Source organism: Chlorocebus sabaeus, chromosome 24 (genome assembly GCF_047675955.1).
Source record: "Chlorocebus sabaeus isolate Y175 chromosome 24, mChlSab1.0.hap1, whole genome shotgun sequence".
Taxonomy (NCBI): Eukaryota; Metazoa; Chordata; class Mammalia; order Primates; family Cercopithecidae; genus Chlorocebus; species Chlorocebus sabaeus.
The window spans coordinates 68736614-68762878 of record NC_132927.1 but is presented as its reverse complement, the minus strand read 5'-3'; the positions used below and the strand labels follow the sequence as shown (position 1 = coordinate 68762878).

Genomic DNA, 26265 nt, shown 5'->3' with positions numbered 1-26265 from the left:
CAGCTTGTCAGTTTCTGCAAAAAAGTCAGCTGGGGTTTTGATAAGGATTGCATTAAATCTGATCAATCTGAGGACTATTATCATTTTTAAAACATTAAGTCTTCTAACCCTTGAACACAGGACATCTTTCCATTGATTTGATTGTCTTTAATTTATTTCTACAATGTTTTGTAAGTCAGTATACAAGTCTTGTACTGCTTTTGCTAAATTTACTCCTAAGTATTTTATTCTTTTAAATGCTATTGTAAATGGGATTGTTTAATATCATTTTCAGATTGTTAATGACTAAGGTGTTAAAATACAACTGAATTGTATATATTGATCTTGTATCCTGCATGTTTATTAACTCTAATAGTGTTATTTTTGTGTGGGTTCCTTAGGATTTTCTAAACACAAGATTATGTCATCCATGAATTCAGAAAGTTTTACTGCTTCCTTTCTCATCTGGGTGCCTGTTTCCTTTTCCTGCCTATTTGCCCTGGCTAGAGTCTTCAGCATAATGTTGAACAGAAGCGACGAGGCACTACATCCAGCAGGGCTGGGGGATGCTGGGTTTTGCTGCAGCATCAGCACATCCCTGTAAACTTATTTTTAAAAGCCCCCCTTATAGCATAAGGAAGCTTGTGTGGGCTTCTGTGCTGGCCTGTGAAGATCCGTTAGGTGGGCCTCTGTGCTGGCCTGTGAAGTTCTGTTGGGTGGGCTTCTGTGCTGGCCTGTGAAGATCCGTTGGGTGGGCCTCTGTGCTGGCCTGTGAAGATCTTTTGGGTGGGCTTCTGTGCTGGCCTATGAAGATCCATTGGGTGGGCTTCTGTCACTGGTATTCTGTTCAGGACCCTGATACATGGTCCTAGGCAGGCCTTTACCTTCTACTTCTCCTCCCAGCACATGTGGCACTGCACTGGCCTGGCTGGAGGGGCAACATGGAGTGAATTTCTAGGGCAAGTGGTCTGGATGGTTCTGCTTGGTTAACACTGTCCCTTGGGCAAGTCACTGCCCCTCTCTGTCCCTCAGCTTCCCACCTTGGAATATAAGAAAACTAGTCTAAAAATTCCCAAGACCCACTTTTAACTCTTGTTTTGCTCCTGATCTTAGGGGAAAGCATTTAGTCTTTCGCCATTAAGTATGATGTTAGCTTTGGGGTTTTTGTTGAGGCCATTAGTCAGGTTGATGACGTTTCCTTCTATTCCTAAATTTGTGAATGTTTTTTCTTCAACAAATGTGTTGGATTTTGTCAAGTGCTTTTTCTGTATCTATTGGAATGATCATGTGCTTTTATTCTTTACTCTAACAATGTAGTATATATCACATTAATTGGTCTTTGTATGTTGAACCAACCTTGCATTCTTGCAATAAATCCCACTTGGTGAACTCCATTTTATAAGAAGGAAAACCAAGTCCCATGAAGGTCAATGAACTACCCAAAATCTCATATAAGATTAGTGGCAGAGCCACAAACAGACCCTGCTGCCTCAGTCAGGGGCCTCTGTGCTGGCCTTTGTGGGGAGGGAGAGAGATGCAGGTGGATGTCGGAGTACCATCAAGACTGGATTATGAATGACCACCTCACCATTGACCAAATTTGTGTTGTGCCTCACATCTCAGAGGTTGTTTTCGCAAATACTCTCTTTGTTCCTCATATGAGCATTGGGGGGGGGGGGGGTATTTTTCCTATTTCACAGGTAAATAAACTGAAGTTTGGTGAAATTCAGTGACTAACTGAAGCATCATAGACAATGGGAGACAGTATCAGGTCTCAAATGCAGGTCTTCAGAGTCTAAATCCTGGGTCCTCTGTACTGTACAGCTTGTTTGCCCTCTGAACCTTATGATTTCAGGGCCCTTGGAAGTCCCTCTGCTACTTACCAGTGGGCAGGTGTCAACTTCCAGATTAAAGCCCTATACTTTTAGCTCATAGATTTGATCTAAACATAAAAATCCTCCTATGTTTATGTGAACCACTGAAGTTTTTCCAGTCTCTTCTTCCTTGGGGTGACTAAGCTTTAGAATCAGTAATTTTTGGTATTTTTATTATTTTTTTGTACCATTAAATTCAGATTTATTAAATTGGTTGCCCTTTAAAGGGTACTGCAGCTTTGTGGTAAACAGTAAGCTAGGTACCCAGGTTCAAATCCCAGCTCTGACAAATGCCAGCATTAGGATGCTTAGGAAAGCACTTAGTCTCTCTGTATCTCAGTTTTCTCATCCACAAAATAGGGATAACAAGAATCTCCACCCCATTGTGCTACTGTGAGACTGAAAATGAGCCAACAAACATGAAGTGTTTAGAATAGTGCTTGGTGCAGAGTCAGCACTCTGATTCTAGCTACTGCTGATATTAACCTTGTTAACTTCTGCTTGCCGAGTACCTATTATTGTCAGCACTGGGTTGAGTTGTTTTACAGAGACTAGAAAAACTCAGAGAGGTCAGGTAACTTGTCCAAGGTCACATAGCTAGAAGTGGCAGACTCAGGACTCAATTCTATGGGTGTCCAATGCTAAGGCCTCTTAGCGACACTGTCCTACCTCCTGCAGGGCAGGTTTTGATGATCCTCAGGGCATTAGAGGGGCAAAGACAAGTCCAGTAGAAAGCAGAAGAGGTCAAGTCCTGCTGTTGAACTGAGCTGCCACACTGAGGTTTGTGGGGAAGGGGAAGAAAGAGATGATGTAAGGAAAACATCAGGTATCAGCAAAGTCAGAGGCAGCGGCAGGCCCAGCTGAGTGTCACACACAGGTGTAGGCTGTCTGGGCTGGGGGTGGTGCAGAGATACCAAAGGCCCAGGAAGAGACGCCTCCCTGGCAGCATCGTATAAAGGCCTGGAGAGCTCTCAGGGGTCATGCGGGGGCCTTCCCAGGGGAGGCAGCCTTGGCTGTCCCTCTCACACAGGCACAGTCAAGTGACACGGGAACCCTGTGTATGCCTCCTCACTGAAGCAGCTGCCCTCATGGGGAGGGAAGGAGCGGAGCTACAGACTAGGCTCTGTCAGTCAAGGGAGAAGCCAGGCCCAGAGTTCCGTCGGCTGGTGCCAATCCCAGGGACCCCATCCCAGGGACCCTCGGCCCAGCACTGCAGACACTCCCATAGCCCCCACCCTGAGGTTCTGTGGCTGCTTCAGAACTGGATGTAAATGGGTCCCAGAGCTGGAAGGATGTCAGGGTTGGTGCACCAGCTCCCTCATTCTAAAGATGACCTGAAGTTAAGGCCCGCTTGGCATCTCACCGCAGGGATCTTAAGGCTTCTGATAAAGTTGTTCTGTCCCATCACTCTTGATGGTGTGGCGGCAGGGGGGCCATTAACCTCTCCGGGCCTCCACGTCCTCACCTGTGAGACAGTGATAACTGCCCCTGCCCACCCACTTCAAGGACTCCTGGACAGATGAAAGAAACGCAAAAAGCACCAAGCACATTGCCCTGCCTCTGAAGGCCTTACCTTGAATTTGGAGGCCCTGGGGAGCATCAAATTGAGGCCGCATCAGAGAGACACCAACAGAATCAGGGAACACGTTATTGGTACTCCACCCTGCTGGCAAGCCTTCCCTGCTAAGCCTTCAGGAAAACCACCAATGGCAGGGTGAAGCCGTCTGGGTTCCCTGTATTTGCACACCACACAGCCCCGGCAGCCAGCCTCCTCCCTCCCTTTCCTTCCGGCTGCCCCGTGCATTCCAGCGCAGAGGCTCCAACTCAGGACCCGGCCCTCTTGGCCAAAGTCAACAAAGGAAGCAGTCAGAGAACAGCTTCTTGGGGTCTGGCAGACCTGGGGTGCCAGCCCTGATCGTGGTACCTATTCACCTTTGGGAGGCTTCCTGAGCCCCAGTTTTCTCATCTGGGAAATGGGGATACCATAAATACCAGCTACTCAGCAAGGCTGTCATGGACACTCTAAGTTCTGAATAGAAGATGCCAGGCACGGTGCTGGCGCCAGAGCAGGTGCTTGCTGGGGGACACTCTGCTGTGTAGCTGTTGGCTGGGGCCTTGCCCTCCTTCGCCTACCCCAGGAGGGGCTCTAAAAGCTACACAGGTTTCTTAGCGGCTCTTGGGTCTGGTCCATGTGAAGACATCATTAAGATGGCTTCACTGCTTTTCTTCAGCTTCACTACAATGCCCGTGTAAGGGGATGTGTGGAGCGTGACATCCTCGGCAGCCCCCATCTTCCAGCCTCCTTCCAGTGTATCTGCACAGGCTGGAAAGCTAAAGGTGACATCTCCCAGAAGTTAAAGTTCTGGATTCAAATGAGGTCTCTGATTTGAAAAGCAGAATTGCGGTGAGGCTGGACCGACCACCTTCCTGCTACTGTCCAGCAGGGCTGCGGGATGCTGGGTTTTGCTGTAGCATCAGCACACCCCTGTAAACTTATTTTTAAAAGTTCCCCTTTTAGCAGAAGGAGGCTTGTGTGGGCTTCTGTTGCTGGCATGTGCAGATCTGTTGGGTGGGCTTTTGTTGCTGGCATTCTTGTTCAGGACCCTGACACGTGGTCCTGGGCAGGCCTTTATCTCCCCACTCCCAGCATGTACTATATTGGCCTGGCTGGAGGGGTGGCACGGAGTGGATTTCCAGGGCAGGTGGCCTGGACGCCTGGTTCTGTCTGGTCAAGACTGTCCCTTGGGCAAGCTGCTGGTCCTCTCCGGTTCTCAGTTTCCCACTTTGGAATATAAGAAGGCCAGTCTAAAAATTCCCAAGATCCCTCTAGTATTCAGAGACTGTTTACTGCTAACCAAAGAAAACGTAAAAGAACATTGCTTTCATTTCGATAAAAAATACTGAGCTTTCTTTTCTACGATGCTCTATTTGGTCTTTTAAAAAACCCACTCATAGCCAAAGAGTAGAAACCACTGAAATGCCTATCAACTGATGAATGGATAAAATGTGGCATTCATTATCCATACAATGGAATATTCAGCCATAAAAAGGAATAAAGTACCAACACATATTACAACGTGGATGGACCTTGAAAACATCATGTTAGGTGAAGGAAGCCAGTCACAAAAGGCCACATATTGCATGATCCTCTTTATATGAAATATTCAGAAACGATAAGTCCAAAGACATAAGAAGTCGGTTAGTGGTTGCTAGGGGGTCAGGGGAGGTGGGAAGGGCAGTAACCGGTAACGGGTGCCTTTTGGAGTGATGGAAATGTTCTAAAACTGATGTCGATAATGATGATGATTCCACAATTTTCCGAATATACTAAAAGCCGCTGAATTGTACACTTTAAAGGTATGAATATTATGGTAAGTGAAAGAGACTTGTCATATGAAAAAATAAGAACACTCAGCTAGGTTTTGCTCTAATTTGAGAACTGATACCTCTGCACGCAGAGTGACTGAAAAGGAAGCTCCTTTAAAATTCTGACCTTGACTTATGAGACAGTCAACTGAATGTGCAATTTCTCTGGTGGTTTCCGAGACCAAGGTAAGAACAAAATCATTTTCACTATAAAGTGCTGTGTGTCTCTGGGGGCCTGGAACAGACGAGAACTGTGTGTGGAACTGCACATGTAAACGAGCTCACAGCATCTCCAGTTCCTGCACTGCTTTCACCAATGTGCCGAGACGCGAAGAGGAAAGGACAGGAAGGCAGAGTGTTAGAGAGTTCCATTTCTTCAGTGTCGCCTTCTGAGCTTAAAAGGACCACACAGACCTCTCTCTTCCCAACCAGTGGAGCCCTCTCAAGAGCTATTTAGAACCGAAGAAGATAGGGCGTGGATGGGGAGAAAAGCTCTAAAAGCTTCCTGAAATCTTCCGATTGCCTGTTCTGGGTTTTGCTATAATAACAGAAGAGAAGGCTGGGTGGTATCATCCAAGCCCTGAAGACAGCATGTGAGATCCCAAAGGCCCTTAATTCAACCCAATTCAACACGGTTTACTCAACACCACACAAATTACTTGGCACCCTGCCCACACACTAGAAGACACTAGCAGCCCAGACAGAGGCAACCAATTCCCTTACGAGCTCCCAAGAAAAGAGCAGCAAAGAGTCCCTTGGTTGCGTGATAGTGTTGTCCCCTAAGCACATCTGGGGTCTGGGGTCAGAAGGCCATTGTGTAAATCCCAGCTCTGCCCCTTCCTCCTGTATGACCCTGGGCAACTCAGCCTCTCTGTGCCTCAGTTTCTTCACCTATGAAATGGGAACAATAACATTATCCACCTCCCTAGGGTTTTAATGGGTTTAATGACTTAATATATATAAAGTACCCTGTCTCGGCTGGGCTTGGTGGCTCATGCCTGTAATCGCAGCATTTTGGGAGGCTGAGGTGGGTGGATCACTTGAGGTCAGGAGTTTGAGACTAGCCTGGCCAACATGGTGAAACCCTATCTCTACTAAAAATACAAACATTAGCCAGGTGTGGTGGTATGTGTCTGTAATCCCAACTACTCAGGAGGCTGAGGCGGAAGAATCGCTTCAACCCGGGAAGTGGAGGTTGCAGTGAGCTGAGACTGCGCCACTGCACTCCAGCCTGGAAGACAGGGCGAGAGTCCATCTCAAAAATAAAAAAATAAATAAATAAATAAATAAATAAATAAATAAAAAATAAAGCACCCTGTCTGGCCCAGGGTAAGTACTTAGTGCATTTTACCTCCTGTTACTCTTCTAAGAACTTCCAAGGGCCTGGACTTTGTGAAACACACACTTATCCCGTGGTTTCTTCACTGAGAGGAGCTGAATTGCACTGTAGGCCGAGGGTGCATCTCTAAGGCCATGTGCTGGCTTCATGACAGCTCTGGGCTGGTGGTTTGGGACTCTGCTCCCGGATGGACCAGATCTTGAGGGTATTCACAGCTTGGGAAGCACAGAGTGGAAAAGCGGCTCCCTACACAATGGCTGTGTGACTCGGGAAGCTCCACAGCCTGTCTGAGCCTCAGTTTCTACCTCTATGAATGAGGATAATATTCCTCCCTCACAAAGCAACTGTGAAGATTCAGTGAAAGTGCCCAGAATGAAGAGGCAGTACTCAGCGGATAGTGTCTGGTGCTCAGGGTAGAAACCTGGCTCATTGCACCCACAGAGCTGCTGGGTGACCATGGGCAATCACTTACCTTTCCTTCTCTGTAAAGTGGAGATAATAAGCATCCCTACCTCGTTCTGTGGCAAGCCATGAATGAGGGGATACATGTAAAGCTCTTAGAACAGGGCATGGCGCACAGACGTCCCGTGAGATCCTGCCATGAACTGAATCATTCCTCCCCTATTCGCCTCCAAATTCGTATGTTGCAGTCCTAACTCCCAATATGACTGTATTTGGAGATAGAGCTTTTAGGAGGTAATTAAGGTCCTAAGAGTGGGGTCCTAATTCAACAGTGGCTTCAGAAGAAGAGGAAGAGAGAGATCTCTCTCCACATGCATGCACCAAACAAACAAACAAACAAGGCCACGTGAACAAAAAGGCAGCTGTTTGCAAGTCAGGAAGAGGGACACAGAACCCAACCATGCTGGCACCCTGATCTCGGATTTGCAGCCTCTAGAAATGTGAGAAAATACATTTCCGTTGTTTAAGCTGCTTTGTCGGTGGCATTCTGTTAGGACAGCCCGAGCTGACTAATATAAGAATTACAGAGCAATAGAAGAATTCCCCATTTCCTGCTTAGTGCCTGACATATGGCCAGTCCCCAGTAGCTGTTTGTTGACTGCTATAATAAAAGTGGCCACAAAGGCCAGCGTCCTGGTAAGAACAATGTGATTTTCTTACCCTTATGGGGGCAAGAGGGAGTCCTGTTCACAGGCCAGGATGCAGCCTCAGCAGGCTTGCAAGATCCCCCAGACTATGTGCCAGAACAAGCAGACAAGCTGTACCAGGAGCCTTTCCCAGCTGGGCTGCAGCTCAGGGTCATTGCCGACCATTTCAGGGCAGTGCCAGCACTGCAGACCACGGTTTCCATGGGAGAAAGCTCCTCTTCCTCTTTTTCCCCCCACCCACACCCACCCCTAGGAGGCCTAATTACCAGCCTCTGCGGTCTAAAGTGGGAAGAGTTTGCCTATATTGGGTGTCCACCTGTAAATCCACCATCAGGCCAGGTGGGCACCGGAGCCAGGTCCCACTGATGCTGTTGGCCTCTACCCTGGCAATCCCAGTGACCCCTCATCTGGGCCTCGCAAGGAGGGAGCAGGCTGTGGCCTCCCACCTCCCCACTTATCAGCTGTATGCTAGGGGCGGAGACAATGTATACAGCACATCGTGTGGTCATCTGCTCAGATTTGCTCTGCAAGCCTGGAAGCTCCCAGAGGGCAGGGACCATGGCTGTCCTCTTCCTACCGGATTCCCAAAGCCCAGGATAGAGCCTGGGCCCTAACTATTTACTGACTGAGAGGATCATCTTGTCTGCAAATTGCCTGAAGCTCAGACCTGGGACATAATAGGTGCTTGGTACACGGTAATTCCCTCGCCTTAAGCCCTGGAATGACCGATCATCCCAGGCCCCCAGGGATTCTGGAACCTATGATCTTTCTAGAACCCTATAGTTCCAAAAGGAGAGGGTACAGAAGCCACATGGTTAAAGCACACTAGGATTCACACTAACATTTGCTGAGCACCTACTGTGTGCCAGACATGGTGCACAGTTGACTAAAGTATCTGATTTGCTACTCAGATCAACCCCGGGAGGTAGATGCCATCACCCGCCACTTTGTGGATGAGGAATGGAGGTTTAGGGAGGTGAAGGAGCTTGCCCAGACTCACCCTGCTGGTGAGTGGCAGAACTGAGATTTGAACCCAGGACTGCTGGACTCCACAGCTGGACTCCCAACTTGTCCTTCGCAACACACAAGAGCTGCACATCGGCACGAGGCTAGACTCATTCCTTGACACCCAAAGCTATGCTGGTTCTGAGCTCCCCAGCAGGGTGGCTTCTCCCTCTTCCTGTGGCCCCTGGCCCTGTGATTCTTCCCCTGGCCCTGTGATTCCTCCCCTGGCCCTGTGATTCCTCCCCTGGCCCTGTGATTCCTCCCCTGGTCCTGTGATTCCTTCCAGCGCCCCAGCTTTGGAAAACGCTAACTCCATCCACCCTTAAGAAACACCCTCAAAGCCATCCTGCAGCCCCAGGCCACTGTGAAACCTGAACAAGGGGTGGGTGGGGTGAGGTGGGTGGGGGCAGGGCCGGGAGCTGGATACAGGGCATTTCTGTCGGGGGCAGAGTCTCACTGACTTGTTCCAATTTCCTGTTAACCTCTACCCACCCCGGGCCTCAATTTTCCTAGGCAGCTGTACACACCTAAACGAGCAGCAGCTGTACCACTCCGTTCCCAACCCCTGTTCCTCACAGGGGAAAGGGAGGAAGGCGAAAAGGAAGCCACTTGTGGTTTCCAGGGACAACAACTGGAAACATCCGCAGACGCACAAAGGAGGTTTCCCCTGGGATGTAGGAAGCTGAGGCCTGTTCCTGAGGGCAGGGAGGACATTCGCTCAGAGGAAGCATGCTGAACTTGGCTCAGGGATGCACTGAGCCCAAGGGAATAGCCTGGAACCTCTGGCTTGAGGAAGAAGGCGGGCCACTATATAACAGGAAGTCCTGCCCCTAAGCAAGGGCAGAGCCCCTCAGAGGAGGACTCAGGGGTGCAGAGAACCTGGGAGCCGGGAGGGAGGACCCAGGAGACATCTGGTTCCAGCCCTTGCAAGACAGCTGCATTCTAAGCCCCGGACCCCGGGAAGTGACCTGTCCAGAGTCTGCACAGCCACTTCTTTACGGAGCAGTAGCTCCCAGTACAAGGACAAGGCAAAGGCGTGGCTGGTCCGGGGTCCTCCCTGCACAATGCTGTCAAACTCTGGGCTTAAGGAATAGGAAGATGAGACATCCTTACCCATGGCTGACCTGCTTAGGTAAGGATGACCAAAAAGGGCGCGTCCCTTCCCCTGGTTTTCCTGCAGCGCCTGGATAGTGGACAGCCTCGATACCAGCATTCAGGTGAAGTGGCCAGTGTGGGGCAGTGGTAGCTGTGGCCCCCTCAGGCCCAACATCTGCAAAATGGGGATTCTGCCACCCACCTCACAGGGTGGAGAAGGGGCACATAGAACTCTCCAGACGGCAAGTTGCTCCTCCTCGCCCCACCACTTATAAGCTTGGCTGTTTCCTGGACTGTGGTTGCATCTCCCTCAATGCAGCCTGCTCTGGCACTCTGGCCCTCCCTGACATCCGGTCTCCAGGCCCAAAGGAACCGAAATTCCTTCAGTGACTGCAGCTTTGACATTTCCCCAGCCCCCGGGGGACACAGGAGGGAAAGTGAGCTGGGGGTGCAATAACTTGCGAATGTAATGGGTACCCAGGGCTCGAATCATGGCCTGTGCCTGGACCTTCTGTGAAGACAGGGCCCCTCCTGGTTCATCACCATGAGCTGGTTCTATGGGTGGACACATTGCCCTCCCAGTGCCCTGCCATGTAGAAATCTTCCCTCACTTGGTGCATCCAAACAGGTAATTGGGAAGGGGATCTGGGATCTGGAGACCACCCCTCCGGCTCTCCATGTCCCACACACAGCCCTGGTGGCTGAGTTGACCCAAGCATGGTGTGACCTCTCTCGCCACCAGCCAGACTGGCTGAGCAGGGCCCTTCTTCCCCACAGAGCATGTGGGCAGGTGTGCGGGCGTGCCAGGGAAGCGTTTGAGACGGGCTGAGACACCAATCCCCTCGGCCTTCTGGTCAGCAGAGGAGGCCTGGGAGGCCTGAACCCTGGGGCTGGGCTCCTCTGTGACCTCAGTCAGGGAACACATTTCATTTTCTGAGCCTGCCCTGAATGTGAATAAAGCCTGGGAGGGTTGGCCAGCAATTCTGAACCCAGCCAGGTCCCAGGGAGCAAAGGGAGAGGGATTGAAAATGCAGATCCCCAGGTCCTGCTCCAGGCTCTGGAATGTTCAGGTTGAGAACCAGGCCTGGCATTTTGGGAAGAGCCCCTGGGTAGCTGCGATGAGCACGCCCTGGAATCTCTCTAACCCAGAGAATCTCTCTAACCCAGAAACTCCAGGGAAGCTCCGTGATCCTAAACGAAACCTGTATCTTCATGCCGAAGCATGAAAGCAGGGGGCAGGGCACCCTAGCCTGCCAGGCCCACGCAACCTACTGCAGGCAGGTGTCCCATCAAGATGGAACAAGAGGCAGGACAGCCTCTGGCCCTCCAGAGTCACCTCCCAAATCAGGTGCTCGGTGAGCCTGATGTTAAACACAGAATTCTTTTCAGAAAACATCAAATTCTAGACTTGAAAGTTCTGGAATCTTGCCTCCTTTCAGGTTGGTGGACACCAGGAAAAACGCCTCCAAAAATGGGGCCAAACAGCTTAGCTCAGGCCTTTGTTTCCCACTGAGGACTTCAGAGGACCTCACAGAAGACTTAGTTAAAGACGAAGGCAGACGGGGTGGGTCCTGGGATCCTCTCGCACATGAATACCTGGATTCATTCATTTGACAGATACCTACTAAGCCCCTACTATGTGGCCAGTCTTGGGTACTGGGGATGCAGATAAATGCAGCAGACAGAGGTACCTGCTTTGTGGAGCTGACAGTTTAGTGGGGGCAAGAGACACAAGAAACAGATAAAATATTTTAAATGTGGTAGTCAGGGAAGGTCACAGTGAAAAAGTGACATTTAAGCAGAGACCTGAAGAAGGTGAGGAAGTGAACATGTGAATACCTGGGGAAACTGCATTCCAGCAAAGGGCAGGTGCAAAGGTCCTGGGGCAGGTGCACACCTGGTGTGTTCTAGGAATGACAGTGAGGAGGCCGCTGTGACTGGAGCAGGGGCCAGGAGAGGGAGAAGAACAGGAGCTGAGGTCAGCAGGAGTTGGCAGTCAGATGACACGGGCCTCGCAGTTCAGACTCCAAGTGAGAGGGGAGGATCCTGGAGGGCTTGCTGCAGAGCCTCAGTCTGATTGGACTTATTTATGGGTAGGAGATATCTTCAAATACACAAGGTATGACTGCCTAAGGATCATTTGTGGCCTTAGAATCTCCTGTCCCAGCAAATAAAGAGATGCATAGGCAAAATGGCCTGCTGCAAGGGCCAAGAGAGTGCAAGAATGTCCCTAAAAATAACATTGTAGACTGCTTTTCCTTAGCACAAAAGATCGACTGCCCTGAACATTTAAGTGTAGTCACTAGGGGTCACTGGTGCTCCCCAGGCCTCCAGGCGCCCTGCTCTCTGGCCCAAGGTTCTTGCTGAACTTGGTAGTGCCAGCACCTCATTGCAGCTCCAATCCACAGTTCAGTACTGAGGACAGATTTGCCTCCTAAGCATTCCAGCGACCTAATAGCGACCCTTTGCACCAGCCCTGTGCTGCCCTTACAGGTCCATGCCTCCATGCTGAAGACCTGGGCTTGGTCCCAATGGAGCCCCCAAAAAGTAGCCCGAGAGTCCAGCACTCCCAGAACATACCTGGCATGGAGAAGGGGGACAGGAAGGCAGCCTCCACCGGCTCTGGCTCCGGGGGTGGTGGCTGTGGCGGCGGCTGTTGCTCCTGATTCTGCTGAGGGTCTTCGGGGTTTTCCACAGGAACATTCCCGTTCTCAATGTTCTCGTGTCTCCCGTTTTGAAGCGGCTTGCTGCTCACACCGTTGGCCGAGTTGATCAGTCTCTGCCGCTGTGTGGACAGGAGGCAAGACAGGAGGCAAGGCGTATGATAAAGTATCATGCTATTGCTATACGCTGGGTTCCTCACATGCACCCTGCTCTTACAGGTGCCTAGAACAACATCCCTGGGGACAGGTTTGCCTGAGAATCAGCCCCAGGACCTTGGAATCCTTCTAAGTGTGGTCATTTCCATTTGCATGGTTACCAGGAAGCCTTTGAGGATTTATCAGAGGGCCTGGGCCACCCCTTCCTAGTGCCAGCTGGACAACCCAGCCCATGGCACTGCTAACAGCCATCATTCAGGGCTCTCCTTGGTGACATTCATAGCTGCCTGAAGATGGCCACAGGAAAGGCCCTGCATGCATTTTGTAATTTTTAATTTTTTAGGCACATTATACAAAATGTACACTCACTGCCAGGTGCGGTGGCTCATGCTTGTAATCCCAGCACTTTGGGAGGCTGAGGTGGGCAGATCACTTGACGTCAGGAGTTCAAGACCAGCCTGACCAACATGGTGAAACCCTGTCTCTACTAAAAATACAAAAACTAGCTGGGTGTGATGGTGGGCCCAAGTAATCCCAGCTACTCAGGAGGCTGAGGCAGGAGAATCGCTTGAACCCGGGAGGCAGAGGTTGCAGCGAGCTGAGATCATGCCACTGTACTCCAGCCTGGGCAACAAGAGCAAGACTCTGTCCAAAAAAAAAAAAAAAAAAAAAAGTACACTTATACTAAGTGCACAGCTTAATGATGTTTTACATTTCCAGCCCCTTCAAAGACTCCCCCCAGGCACCTTCCTAGTCTACATACCCCTACTCCAGAGGTAACCAAGGAAACCACTATGCTGACTTTTGTAAACATTGATTAGTTTTCCCTGAGCTTGAACTTCATATAAATGGATTCAAGTATTAATGTGTATTTTATGACTGGCTTCTTTCAGGCAACCAGTAGCCATGAGATTCACCCAGCTTGTCGCAAGAGTCAGCAGTTTGTTATTTTTCATGACTGTGTAGTATTTTATTATATGAATAACCCATGATATGGCTTTGCCTATTGATGGGCATTTAGATAGTTTCCCCTTTTTGGTTGTTAAGAAGACTGCAGCTATGCACATTTGTGTACATGTCTTCTGTGGACATACACCCATTCAGTGTGTGTCACTGAAATTTTTAGAGCTAAAAGCATCCTGTTCAATACCCTCACATTAAGTGGGCTAGTGGCTGATGTGAGATTAAAGCTCAGAATTCCTTCCTCTGGACCCGGCTTCTCCAGCTCTCCATGCTACCTTCCAGGTAGTTCAATCACAACATGGTGGAAGATAAAGTCTTCCCAGCAGCTTAGAACATTTAGGGCATAATAACCAGTATCTCAGCAACTTACCAAAACCTATTCCTTTCCCGGCTATATATGCCATGACAAATATTCTATAAACCCCAATCTCTAAATCCTTAAAAGTTGTTCAACCCTCCCCACCCTCAGCACCCAGTGGGTACAATTAACACATACATGAAAGATGCCCTGGATTCAGTCAAATTTCATTGATTCAAATTTCACTGAATTGGACCAAAACGATTCGCAATGATTCGAAGCTTTGGAAAGGTGTTTCCTTTTCTTAATATACTTTCTACAGAGAGGGCACAGTACACATGAAATCAAAGACAAATGTTTACAGTATAGAACCTGTAGGCACGGTGAAATATCGTTCTTTCATACAATCTATGTGTTAACTACTAATTATCAGCGCTCACAGTTTGAAGTCTACCAACCCATCTGCTTCTCAGAGTAAGGACTTAAAATTCCAAAACGATACATGCAACAAAGCCTGGAAAAGTGGGTGAGCAATGACCCTATCTTTGCTATACTGTTTATACATTAAATAATATTAAAATTATTATCTCTGCAAATGAGAAGTAAAAGCACCCCATTTAAACACAGCAAGAGTGAAAAAGAAGCCCCAGAGGTCACTGCTGCTCATTAGTGTCTCAGGTTTTCTTCTGGAGTTGTTCTGTCCACAGAGAACAGGTGTGAGCTCATCTTTTTTGTTTTGCCCTAAATAACATTTTAAAGAAACAATCCATACTTCAGGCTGGCCTTTCTCCAGTTAGTTCTACTCTAGTGCCTGACAAAATACTTAGTGAAATATCTCAGGCATGGTATTCGATTGCTACAGGCTTTAAAATATCTCTTCAAAGGATAATCTGCTGCCTGTGGGTGATGGGCAGGCTTCTGGAAGCCCCAGGGCATCCTTCCTTAAACAGGTGCAGTGATCAATGATACCAGGAAGAGCCCTAACAAGCCAGGGCCTCCTGCATTCAAGACTGCTCACCTTTATGGTCCTTCAAGCAAACTCACCTCATTAATGATGATCCTGCTGGCCATCCGTAGTCGGGTCCTGGGTCCAAACTTATTGGTGATCATGATTCGCAAGCCAGCTTCGGGGAAGGTGAACTTGGGAGGGCTGGAGCTCATGATCTCGTCCACCATCACCACGGGGTTCTTGCCATACTGTGGCTTCTCCTTCACTATTGAGCACAACACTGTGATTAGTGCTGATCTCTCTGAGGACAACACCCAAAGGCACTGACTTCCCCTTGCCTTGTGAGCTGCCCTAGGCTGTGGTCCTGGCAGCTGGCAGCTACCTGGAAGTCTGGATGCCTGGCTTCAACTCCTCATGTCAGGCAAAGTGGATCATTGGCTTTGAAACACCTGCTGACCTAGTGTGTGAAGCCCAGTGGTTCCCCTTGCTCCAGGACCACTCATGGGCAACCGTTGCTCTTCTCCCCTCTTTTCCGGGACCCAGTCTTGGCTAATTACGAGGGTCTTTCAGTTCCTTATCTAAGCCTTACCAGGGCAGCCAACCTACAATACAGACAGGGGCCTACCACTTTTCACCCACGACTATGAGGGGACCTCTCTTTCCCCCGTTTACATAGGCTCCGATGAAATTTTGCAAACTGACAAGGGTCCCCGGGGTGGAAAATGTTGCAGAGCAGCGGGCACTGGCTCTGAACTTCCTACGAGGCCACCTGCTCTGTCTGCAGGAGAGGATGCTTGTAACTTTGTTCTGTATAGGGCAAGTAGTGAGGTCAAAGATTTAGATCATGGGACCTAGACAGTCAACTGAGACCCAGGAGAGGAGCCTGCTTGTTTGAGGGTGCACGGTGAGCTGCTGGCTGAGCCCAGTGACTATAAACCCTGACACCCTCCGGAGGGAGGCTGGTCTCTCTGACCCTTTGCTTCCCCTCACAATGGGGAGGAACAAAACTCCCTGTCCCCAGACCTCTTCCTTGCCATCTTCATAAACCTGCACTGTGCTGGTATCCTTGGGAATGTAACATTTGACTCCAGATCCCTAGGAGGTCTAGTTACAAAACCGCTCATGAACACAGCATGCAGAAGCAGGCAGAGCGTTCTCCTCCAAAGGGCTATAAAAATGGATACGACTATCCCTCTGCACTGGTTACCAGCCCCCGGTGTGTCCTTTATGGGTCATGGGGTAACTAGGGAATAGGTCTGGAGAGCAAACCCGTGCAAGAGTTAATAGCACAAAAATGCAGAAATGCACACCAGACACACACACACACTCCTCACCAAACAGGCAGCAAGGCTCAGCAGACAGGAGGCGTGTGGGTTAGAAAACAAAGCCAGGAGAACATGCATTCGTCAGAGACGGACGCTAACCTCTAACGAGGCACGCGGCACATCGGTGGGCTGGGCTTATGGTTGTTTGTTTTGCTTGAAATGCAGGTGTTATCGCGTGGATGAAAGCTGACTACTTACAATTTAGAAGAGGAGGAGAGTTAAGGAGACAAAGGCCAACAGAGACTGCCAGAGACGATTAGCGTGCGGTGGATGCCGAGCGTCTGGGGCAGCACTCTTGGTGGTGGCGAAGATGCCAGGGGTTATGTGCTGGAGGGTGTTAGTAGCGGGCTCCTTCTATGGGAGCTTCAATCCTCGGGGCCTCTGGCCTTCGGGACAGCTCCTGTCTTGGCTGATTCGATGGCTCTGCTTCCACTTTGAGAAGCAGGAGCCCCCCCACAGCTCATGCCCTTAGCCCCTCACTGCTGCATAAAAGCTCGAATCCCTCCCTGCTCAGAAGCCTCCATCCCAGAGGGAGGTGGAACCCACAGAACCGCAGGCTTCAGGCTCCATCCTACAGAACCCGCCCCATGCCAGGTACTGCTGGGGCAACAAGTGGGCTCAGAAGGAGGGAGCCTGGAGTCTGTGAGACAAGAGTCAGGCCTCCCCCTTCTCCAATTCCAGGAGTCCAGGCCTGCACCGCCACTTCCTTCTGTACTCTCTAGGAAGTTTTCTCCCTTGGCCCTTATCTAAATGCATTCACTTTGATAAAAGCTACAAGAAGATGGAATTCTCCTTCCTTCCCCAGGATGCCTGGCTCCCAGGACACCTTGTCCTGGTGCCCCCAACCAACGACAGAACAAGGGTATGTGCCCATGCCCAGGGTGGCTGCCCAGAGAAAAACTCAGTGACAGCATATTCTCCCAGCAGTTCAGCCCAAGGTCAGGCATCGCCCCCAACTCTCCCCACTATAAACCAAGACTGTGCCCAGGGCCGGGGCAGCCTGGAGGGGTCCACAGTGCGCCTCTCAGGCGAGGCTGGCAGGCAGGTGGCCCAGGCTTTGTTCAAGGTCACCTGAGAAGCACCAGGAGGCTGCTTTGATGAGCTAAGCCACACAGCCTTTAAGAACGTTTCAGTACTCAAAGGCCTTTTATCAGTGTGATGGGGAAAAAGTTTTCTCCCCACTTTTCCCGTCAAGGAGTTGGAGGATAAAACTTCAGGTTTTCTGTGGGAAACACAAAAACTGAGAACAGCTCGCTCGGGCCTGAGAGAGTGTGTGCTCTTGAGAGAATCTCCCAGGCAGCACCCTGTGCATTCCTTTGGGTGAGGTGGCCACACGGCGACCTGCCTGGAGCTGGGCACAGGGAGAGAAACTCCGATGTCATCTCCAGCCAAGAGTCCATGGCACCGCCCTTAGGAAAGGCCCCAAAGCCTTGGCCTCCTCAGTCCCGCCCGGGGTGTTACCGGGGGCTCCTTCCTCCGGCTTCAGTCGAGTCTACGCAGGGGACAGTGCAGAGCAGTGACTCACACATGGCCCTCTGCGAGCCTCTTATGAGAGGGGCAGTAAAAAGTGGTGTGAAGAAGTCCCCACGTCTGCCTCTCCAGGTCTCCCCTTTCTCCAGTTCCAGACGTCCAGGCCCACACCCCACTTCCCTTCACACTCTCGGAGGACTTTCTCCCTGAGCCCTTATCCAAATACATTCCCTCTGATAAAAGCTGCAGGAAGATGGGATTCTGCCTCCTTCCCCAGTGCTTGGGGGCAGTCCCGTGTCCAATCTTCCAGTTTTCCAGAAAATGTCCTGGACTTAAAGAGATTTGGGAGGAAATAAACTTGCAAGGAAGTGCTACTGTCACAGGCACAGAGTGGCGGAGGCAGTCACAGCAGTGCCAGAAAAGGCACCGTGTGGGCAGTGGCCTCTGGGAGCCTGGGTCACCCTGAGAAGCTGAGGAGCTGAGGCCCCCGTGCTGAGAATGAGAAGTGCTTCCTGCAGGGTCCTGGGAGGTCTCCTGGGTTGGCCACAGGGTGGTAGGCGGCTCTTGGGTGGGCATCTCCCACCAGCCTGAGTGACTCAGCACATAGTACTTCTCTTCCTCGCCACGAAGGCGCAGAGGACCCAGGAGCACCATGTATACGACAGGGCAGCAACCACCATCTGTCCTGCCAGTCTGTATGTGGGGACCACCTTGGGGCCACTATGCCCATAGAGTTAAAATCCGACATAGCAGCCCGCATGGCTCCTTCCCCTTCTGAGGTTGTCCTGGAAACGGGCTTCCCCTGGGGTAGCCTGCTCGGCATTTACGAAACTCGACACACGAACCAAACTCCACGCTCATCAGCTCCTCAGCTTTGCCCTTTGTGGATGGGCCTCCGCAGCCAGGCTGTGGCCTGGACCGCACCCCGCCACCCTAGCAGGCTTCCTCCTTCTATACAGAGAGACTCCTCCCTCTCGGGGGTTGCCTGAGACAGGGCAGAACAGACTCCCAAAATGCACATGGCAGGAAGCCATGCCCTCATCGGCCCCAGGAAGATGACTGGAGAAGGGGCCCAGAAATACAGCTTCCGCCCCCAGATGTCCCAGACACATCTGAGACCACCTGGTCCCACCAGTGACATCACAAAAGAGTTCACCTGATTAGCCCCAGGCCATGGAGAATGGGGGGGAAGAGCCCCCAGACACCAGTGCAAGGCGCTCACCTGGTGAAGGCCTTGCCCAACACCGAGGGTGGAGCTCAGACCTGTTTTTCCATACTGATTCCAAGAACCGGCCCAGGCTCTCCCACTGGTCTGGGCTAGAGTGAACGCTCTCTCCTTCCCGGCAGCTGCCTCCACAAATGGAGCCACCTGGTCACTGGCCTTGGATTATTGAGGTTTCCAAAGAGGCCGTCAGTCAGGTGCAGATGATTCAGAGAATTCGGTAAGACATGACAGGAGATGGCTCTGGAGGCCCAGACCCCCAGTTCCCAGACAAGAAGGCCAAAGAGCTGCGGATGAGACAAGGTTGCTGCCCCAGGGGAAGGGGCTCCCTGGCGGGGCTCTCTGAGGCTGGCCTGGGGATGCCTGCTCAGCTTCGTGTCTGCCTTTTATTGGCCTTGTTCTTCCTCCGGGCGACAGTTCCCAGCCTGAGAACCGGTGCTTTGTCCAGAGCCCTTCTCCATCCAGGACTGGGTCTGGCATTTGAGAAACTGTAGGGAGGCCCAGGCTGGCTCTGCCGCCCCAGCTCCTCAGCTTCCTGTCGTGGGCCCGCACATGGGTCAGGGACACCACTGCATTCTGAAGAGCCAAACAGGCCTTGCTCCTTCCCCAGAAGGCGTGGGAAAGCTCCCAGAAACGTGGCTGTGGTTTTTCTCTTTCCTGCTGTACTTCCCTCTACCCCTGCCCCACCTAAGCAAAACCCCATCTCCCATACTGACTCTCGCTCCTCACTTAGGGCACCTGTGGTCAAAGGGAAGAGAGTGACAATTTAGAGGGGGGACATTGTGAGAGGCTGTGTGTGTGTGTGTGTGTGTGTACACAAAAGAGAAGGAGGGAGTGGCTTCCAGGACACATTTCTGCCCACTCCTGTCTGCTCAGCCTTACCTTGCCTCAGCAATGGCACGGAAGGGTCATCATAGCTACTGTCATAGAAATCATTACCAGCCTCCAGCTCACTGTTGACCGGGTTGCCGTTTGCAATGCTCTTTTGTTTGATTGTGAAAAAGGCTTGCATCTTCACATTGTACCTGGAAGTGAGGGAGGCAGGAGGTCAGGGCAGTGGAGAGGATTCCCACGGACTGGGCAGTGGGGGATCATACCCCATCCTTGCGCGCAGCGCGGGAGTGGCGGGTGGCAGGGGAGGTGTGGAACCTCGGCTTTTCAACCGGGCTGACAGTTTCCTGACAGGGACCTGGGAACACTGTGTTGTCTGGGGGCACCTGCTCCTATTGAGCTGGTGGTGGGCTTCCCGGGGGCATGAGAAACCTTTCAGCCAAGAAGATGACTGAGGCTTACTTAATGGAGCCTGTCCTAATAAAGGAAGCTCGACCTCGCCTCTGAGCAGGCTCGCAGGGGGCATTACCAGACCTGTCCTCTCTCCCCCAGCAGCAGATCTTGCTCCCGGGATGCTCACGGGCACCCCCTGCACCACTCACAGCCAGCACTGCCATCACCCCTGAGGGAAGAGTCTCTCCATCTCAAAGAACCTCAGGTGGGCTCCTTACTGAAAGGCACTCAGATTGGAGATCATTTAAGGATAATGCTCTTGCAGTCTGACAGTTTATCACCCATTTTTATAAAACATTATGAATGTTTTATATAAATGTGGGATTTATATCCTCATAAAACTCAGAGTGTTGTCTTTCTTTTTAATTACGTATCCAGGTATGAGGAAGATAAACCTGAACGTGGCTCAGCTCATGAGTAGGGGTGTGTGTGTGTGTGTGTGTGTGTGTGTGTGTGTGTGTGTAGTGGAAAAAACATATGGCATAAAACTGACCATTCTAACTACTTTCCCTTTTTAAGTGCACAATACAGTGGCATTAATTACATTCGCATTGTTTTACAGCCATCAGCACGGTTCCCAAAACATTTGTATCATCCCAAATAACAACACTGTTCCCACTAATCATTAATTCCTCCTTCTTTGCTCCCCAGCTGCCTGTACTGACCTCTGATCCACCTCTATGAATGTGGCTCTTCTAGATCCCTCACGTAAGTGCAATCAGACAATATTTGTCCTTTTGTGACTGGCTTCGTCCACTGAGCATAATGTTTTCCAGGTTCATCCATGTTGTAGCCTGTCAGAACGTTATTCCTTTTTCTGGCTGCATAGTATTCCTCATGGGTAGTTTTGAGATGGTTCTGACCTGGGTAGCTTCTGGAGGGGCTCAAGGTTGCATAGCCTGAGTTTCCATCCTCAGTACTATCAGTGGCTGCAGTTGTGCGAAGCACTGGCCCAGAGAAGTGGCATTTTATGAAGCCTGGGGCAGAGGTTAATCTGCCTGGCTTTTTGAAAAGAGTGGTATTAAATTATCAGAAGGCTTCTAGAGACAGCACAAGTGAGTGGTTACCCTGGGGCATGGAGAAGCTGCCCAGAGCAGGGCGGGAAGGAGGTCCTTGCATGCTACTTGTTTGGGGAGCAGCCCTGTGGTCCACACATCAGCCACCTGCGTGACTCCCCTGGCCTCAGTGTGGACGGCACCCCCGGAACAGTATCTAACACCCCTCCCCTACTCCAGCTGTGCCCCAGCAGGGCGTCTCCCAGAGAGCTGGGGCTGGCCTAAAAGGACGAAGATGTGACAGATGTTTTTCTCCCTGCTGTCACAAAAGGCTATAGCAAGCAGTGGGGCAAGGCGTCGGCAGCCCCGGGGAGGAGAAAGGGCACTTACTTCATGATCAGAATATAAAACACATACAAGATGATGAGCACCAGGCCTTCCCACCTCAAAGAGAGAAAGGAGATTGCGGTTAGAGCTCGGGGCCTGGGTCAGGTGAAGGCTGGGACTGAGGGGTCCAGGAGTGGAGGAGGGCGGGATGTCTTTACCTCCCCCGCCCCTAGTGCCGGGCCCAGAACCCGGGTATGTGAGAGAGATCCCCCAGCCTGTGGGTGTCTCGCCACCAGCAGCCCTTTTGATGATCAAGCAAGAAAAGCTGAGAGGTCTCTTCTCCACTATAGAGGTCTGCAGGACAGAGGTGGGGTTCCCCCAGCTTCCTAGAAAAAGGAGGGACTAGGGCCACCATGTCCCAGGATTCATTGAGGCTAGTGGCCTGAAGTCACGCAAACTCAACCCTGAGAGACCCTGTGGTCACCCAAGATTCTGGGCAGCAGCCAGAGAAGCTGTGGGTGTAGGTGGAAAGGGGCCCAAGTCCTGGAAGTAGGGCCTGAGAGCTGACTGAATATGCAGCAGGTGGCACAGGAGCCTCCCGGGCCTTATGCTGGGCATGGAAGGGTTGGGGTCTTCCTGGGATGCACCATTACCACCCTCTGGTGCACCCCACCCAATCCCATTAGCAGTGGGGTTTTTCGTAGCTCTGACCACAAGCCCCTGGCAGAGCACACAAGCTTTAGCTTGTTCATCCACTTGACATGTATAAACCAAGGCCCATTATGTGCCCAGCATGGGCTATAGTTGTTTTGGGAGCTCTTCCTTTGCTGACCTCCAGATCATGAAACCACTGCCATCCCAACCCTGTCTACAGATGACAAAAATGAGACCCAGGAGTTCAGAGGCTTTCCTGGGGCCAGACAGCAGGTTAGGGGCCAGGATAGGACCAGAACCAGGTTTCTGGGGGCCCATAGCACACAGCTGCTCAGGGCAGGTAGCTGATGTCCTCAGCCTGATTGTCTGACTCTGTTTCCATAAATAATCATACAGGATGCAGCCTGTAATCCAGACACTTTGGGAGGCCAAGGCAGGTGGATCACTTGAGCCCAGGAGTTCAAGACCAGCCTGGCCAACATGGTGAAGCCCCATCTCTACAAAAAATTAAAAAATTAGCCAGGTGTGGTGGCATGCACCTGTAGTCCCAGCCACTTGGGAGGCTGAGGCACATGAATCACTTGAACCCAGGAGGCAGAGGTTGCAGTGAGCCGAGATGGCACCACTGCACTCTAGCCTGGGCGACAGAGTAAGACTAGGTCTCGGAAAAAAAAAAAAAAAAAAATCATACAGGATGCATGCAGATTCTGAATTGTTGGCAATCAAAAGAAAATGTTTATGAGTTATGAATGTCAGATGCATTCCCATGCTATCAAATAGAATGGAAACATCAACCTGTTCCTCAGAAGTTTGTGATTTATGTATCTGTTTTGATGGATGGGGTCTCACTATGTTGCTCAGTCTGGTCTCAAACTCCTGGGTTCAAGCCATCCTCCCACCTCAGCCTCCTTAGTAGCTAAAATTACAGGTGTGAGCCACCATGCTGGGTTATGTATCTTAATTAAGGAATTAATTCCTACCTCAGTGTCTTAAAGATAAGTCTCTATATTTTCTTTTGACATTTTCTAAAAAGTCTCATTTTTACAGTAATATCTTCAAATCACCTGGAGTTTACCTTTGTATAAGGTGTGAGGTAGGGATCTGATGTTGTATTGTTCTGTGTGGATTCCCAGTTGTCCCTGCAGCATTCAAGACTCTATTCCTAACTCACTGCCTTATCATGACATCTCTGCAATGTCCCCCATTCCAGAAATAGACCCATTAATGCATTCCATATTGGCCTATGCTTATCCCTTTGCAAAATGCCATACTGTTTTCAGAATTTTAACTTTATAACACATCGTGACACCTAGCAGGACAGGACTATTAAGGGAAACAATTTTTTGCACTTTGACAGGATAAAGAAAGGCATGATTGCTTAGAATGATATCTTTTTCTACTTTCACAAGTTGATAAGCTTAAGTTTATGAAAATAATGTTTAAAAAGATTCAGGGAACCCAACAAACAAGGATACTGGAAACAACAACAAAAAAGAACAATGAAAAATGCACTTGAAAAACTTACCACACAATTTGTTCATCATATATGAACTGTAAGGCAAAAGAAACAGAGGTGGGTGGGACATATTTATTTCCAAACAAGAACAGGCACAGACACCCAGGCACCCAGAGCCAATGTATACTGGCCTTGTTATATGTGTTATGGATCCGTTTCTGAGCTGCTCACCTACAGGCCTTTCCTTAGTGTAGCCTAGGCCAGCAGTGTACTGTATTACATAGCCCCAGCTTAGCACAGCCACCCTCAGAGATATGTCCTGTGCTTTATAACAGTCCAAGTAGCTACTGGGGGCTAACCTGGCAGAAGCCTCCCCTCATTCATGGAACAGAATTGCTATAATCAAGAAATCTCAAAGACTGAAAGATAGCTAAATGTGTGTGCATGGTGTTTGTGTGTGTGTGTATGGGGTGTGCCTGTGTATATGTGGTGTGCAAGTGTGTGTTGGAGGGTGTATCTTTTTTTTTGTTTTTGAGACATAGTCTCGCTCTGTCACCCAGGCTGAAGTGCAGTGGCATGATTTTGGCTCACTGCAACCTCCGTCTCCCAGGTTCAAGCAATTCTCCTGCCTCAGGCTCCCAAGTAGCTGGAATTACAGGCATGCACCACCAAACTCGGCTAATTTTTGTACTTTTAGTAGAGACAAGGTTTCACCATGTTGGCCAGGCTGGTCTCAATTCTTGACCTCAAGTGATCAGCCCGCCTCAACCTTCCAAAATGCTGAGATTACAGGCATGAGCCACCACACCCGGCCTTCACTTCGTTTTTGTAAATCAAAGAATTTTTACATCATTTTAGTGAATCCTTAATTTTCTAGTAAGGTAACTGTCATGCAAATTAAGGAATGATTATACTTTGCTCTGTTTGGAATTTTATCAGGAGTCATTCATTATTGTGGAAAATCACATTATCAACATCGGCACCACCCACGGGGTTTAGGTGCCAGCCCAACACTTGGGCATCAGTCTGCATTTGTACTAGACGGTCTGAGATTGTTTTTGTGTAGGAGGGAACCAATCCCTTCATTGGCTCTCCTGGCTTCTTCCTGCCAAACCATTTACATACTGAAAGATGTATTCTTTTATTATAAATTACATTTATTTCTCCTTTATATTATAGTTAGGGCATATGTTGACCTTTTTGAAATCGTGTATCCGTAGATTGTTTTATCTGTAGAATCATCTCAGACATCTACTTTTTGGAGGGTGTGGTAGGCAGCCTGTAGGGGGTCCCCATGCTCCCACTGCATGACATTCATGCTTCCCTAGCATGTGGGCTGCACCTGGTGACTTGCTTCTAACAAACAGAATACTGCACACATGGCAGGTATCACTTCCGAAAGCAGGTTAGGAAAAGGCTGTGGCTTCCATCTTGGTGCCTCTGGCCCTTGCTCTGAGGGAAGCCCGCAACCCAGCTGAGAGCTGCCCTGTGGAACAGCCAGCAGCCCAAGGCCTGCCCACAGCCACACGAGTGACCCTGCAAGAGCAGCCCTGCCCACCAAGCTCTGTGATGATGCTACCCTGGCTAATGCCTTAACTGCAGCCTAGCAGAGGACCTGGCCTAGAGGACTGAGCTATACCATTTCTGACCGGTTTCCCACAGAAAGTTGGAGATAATAAATCTTTGTCTTAAACTGCTGAGTTTTGGGGAAATTTGTTATGCAGCAATAGGGCACTAATACAGGGGACATGACTGTCTATATAAAGTTCACTCTAGGTCTGGCTGAGAGCTGTCACTCAGAGGCACATTCCACCCCTGAAGTTTGAGTGTGCCCTGTGTACGTGTCCCTTTCCTCCACTTCAAAATTCTTTTGTTTTAGAACACTCCTCTGTGGATGACATGCTCCTCGGCTATATCTGGCTGTGTCATCCACCTCACTATCAAGTGCCATGATGTCACCCCAGCCCTTGGGGCCCACGTGGGACACTCCACATCACTCCAACAGGTCCAGGGCCCCCTTGTGAGCTCCTCTCCTCTTCTTCTTCTCCTCCTGGCTCCTCTCTTGCTCCCAGCTGCTCCCTCTGCCTGCCCCGAGCTGGCCCGCTCCCTCTCCCACCCTGTGGGCAGCAGAGCCAGAAACTCTGCATTTTGAAACCAAGCCCACCAAAGAGTAACCAAGGCCTACATGGGGAGCAAAAGGGCCCCAGATGAGCAAAGTGCCCTAGCTGAACCGCACGGGCTATGGGACGTCTGCTTCTGAGGCCTTTGTGTCTTCAAGATGGCCCCTGGATTTGCTCCACAACCAAGGTGCGGGGTCTGAGGTTTTGGGGAAAGGGAGGCACAGTGCTGGGGGTGGCGTAGTGCGGGAGGTGGAGGGCTGTTCATTGCGACCACACTGAGTGGCTGGCACACCCCACTACTGGGTGCTGTGAGTCCTCTCTGGTCTCAGTGCCGAGGCAGAGATGGGCAGGGGTCCCGTGCTTTCTCAGGGTTCTGGCCAACCTGACCTTGGGGGTGGAGGGGCAACTCACCACGATGAGCACGATGACAGAGATGGTGTAGTACACGGAGTCTCGGCACACGGCCCACCACGTCAGACGGACCACCTGCCGGCAGAGCCCCGTTGGCTGCTGTGAGCAGGGGGATGAGGAGGGGGTGCAGCTGCCCAGGCCTCCTCCCCTCCGCAGTGCAGGGCACACCCACAGGGCTCCTCCTCCTAACTCTAGCCCACACTTG

General features: G+C 50.5%; 1 protein-coding gene across 2 annotated transcripts in view; it reads right to left on the bottom strand.

Moving 5' to 3' along the window:
- The window catches only part of SLC24A4 (solute carrier family 24 member 4), a 178873-nt gene that overhangs the window by 32474 nt on the left and 120134 nt on the right, over nucleotides 1-26265 (bottom strand). Inside the window, exons 7-12 of one of the 2 annotated variants that reach the window (XM_007987632.3) lie at nucleotides 26061-26135; nucleotides 23599-23624; nucleotides 21483-21536; nucleotides 19696-19838; nucleotides 14892-15061; nucleotides 12348-12552 (exon numbers count right to left, since the gene is read on the bottom strand). In XM_007987632.3, coding sequence (XP_007985823.3) covers nucleotides 12348-12552; nucleotides 14892-15061; nucleotides 19696-19838; nucleotides 21483-21536; nucleotides 23599-23624; nucleotides 26061-26135 — 673 coding nt within the window. The remainder of the gene's footprint in view (nucleotides 1-12347; nucleotides 12553-14891; nucleotides 15062-19695; nucleotides 19839-21482; nucleotides 21537-23598; nucleotides 23625-26060; nucleotides 26136-26265) is intronic. The other variant, XM_007987635.3, reaches the window with a different exon arrangement.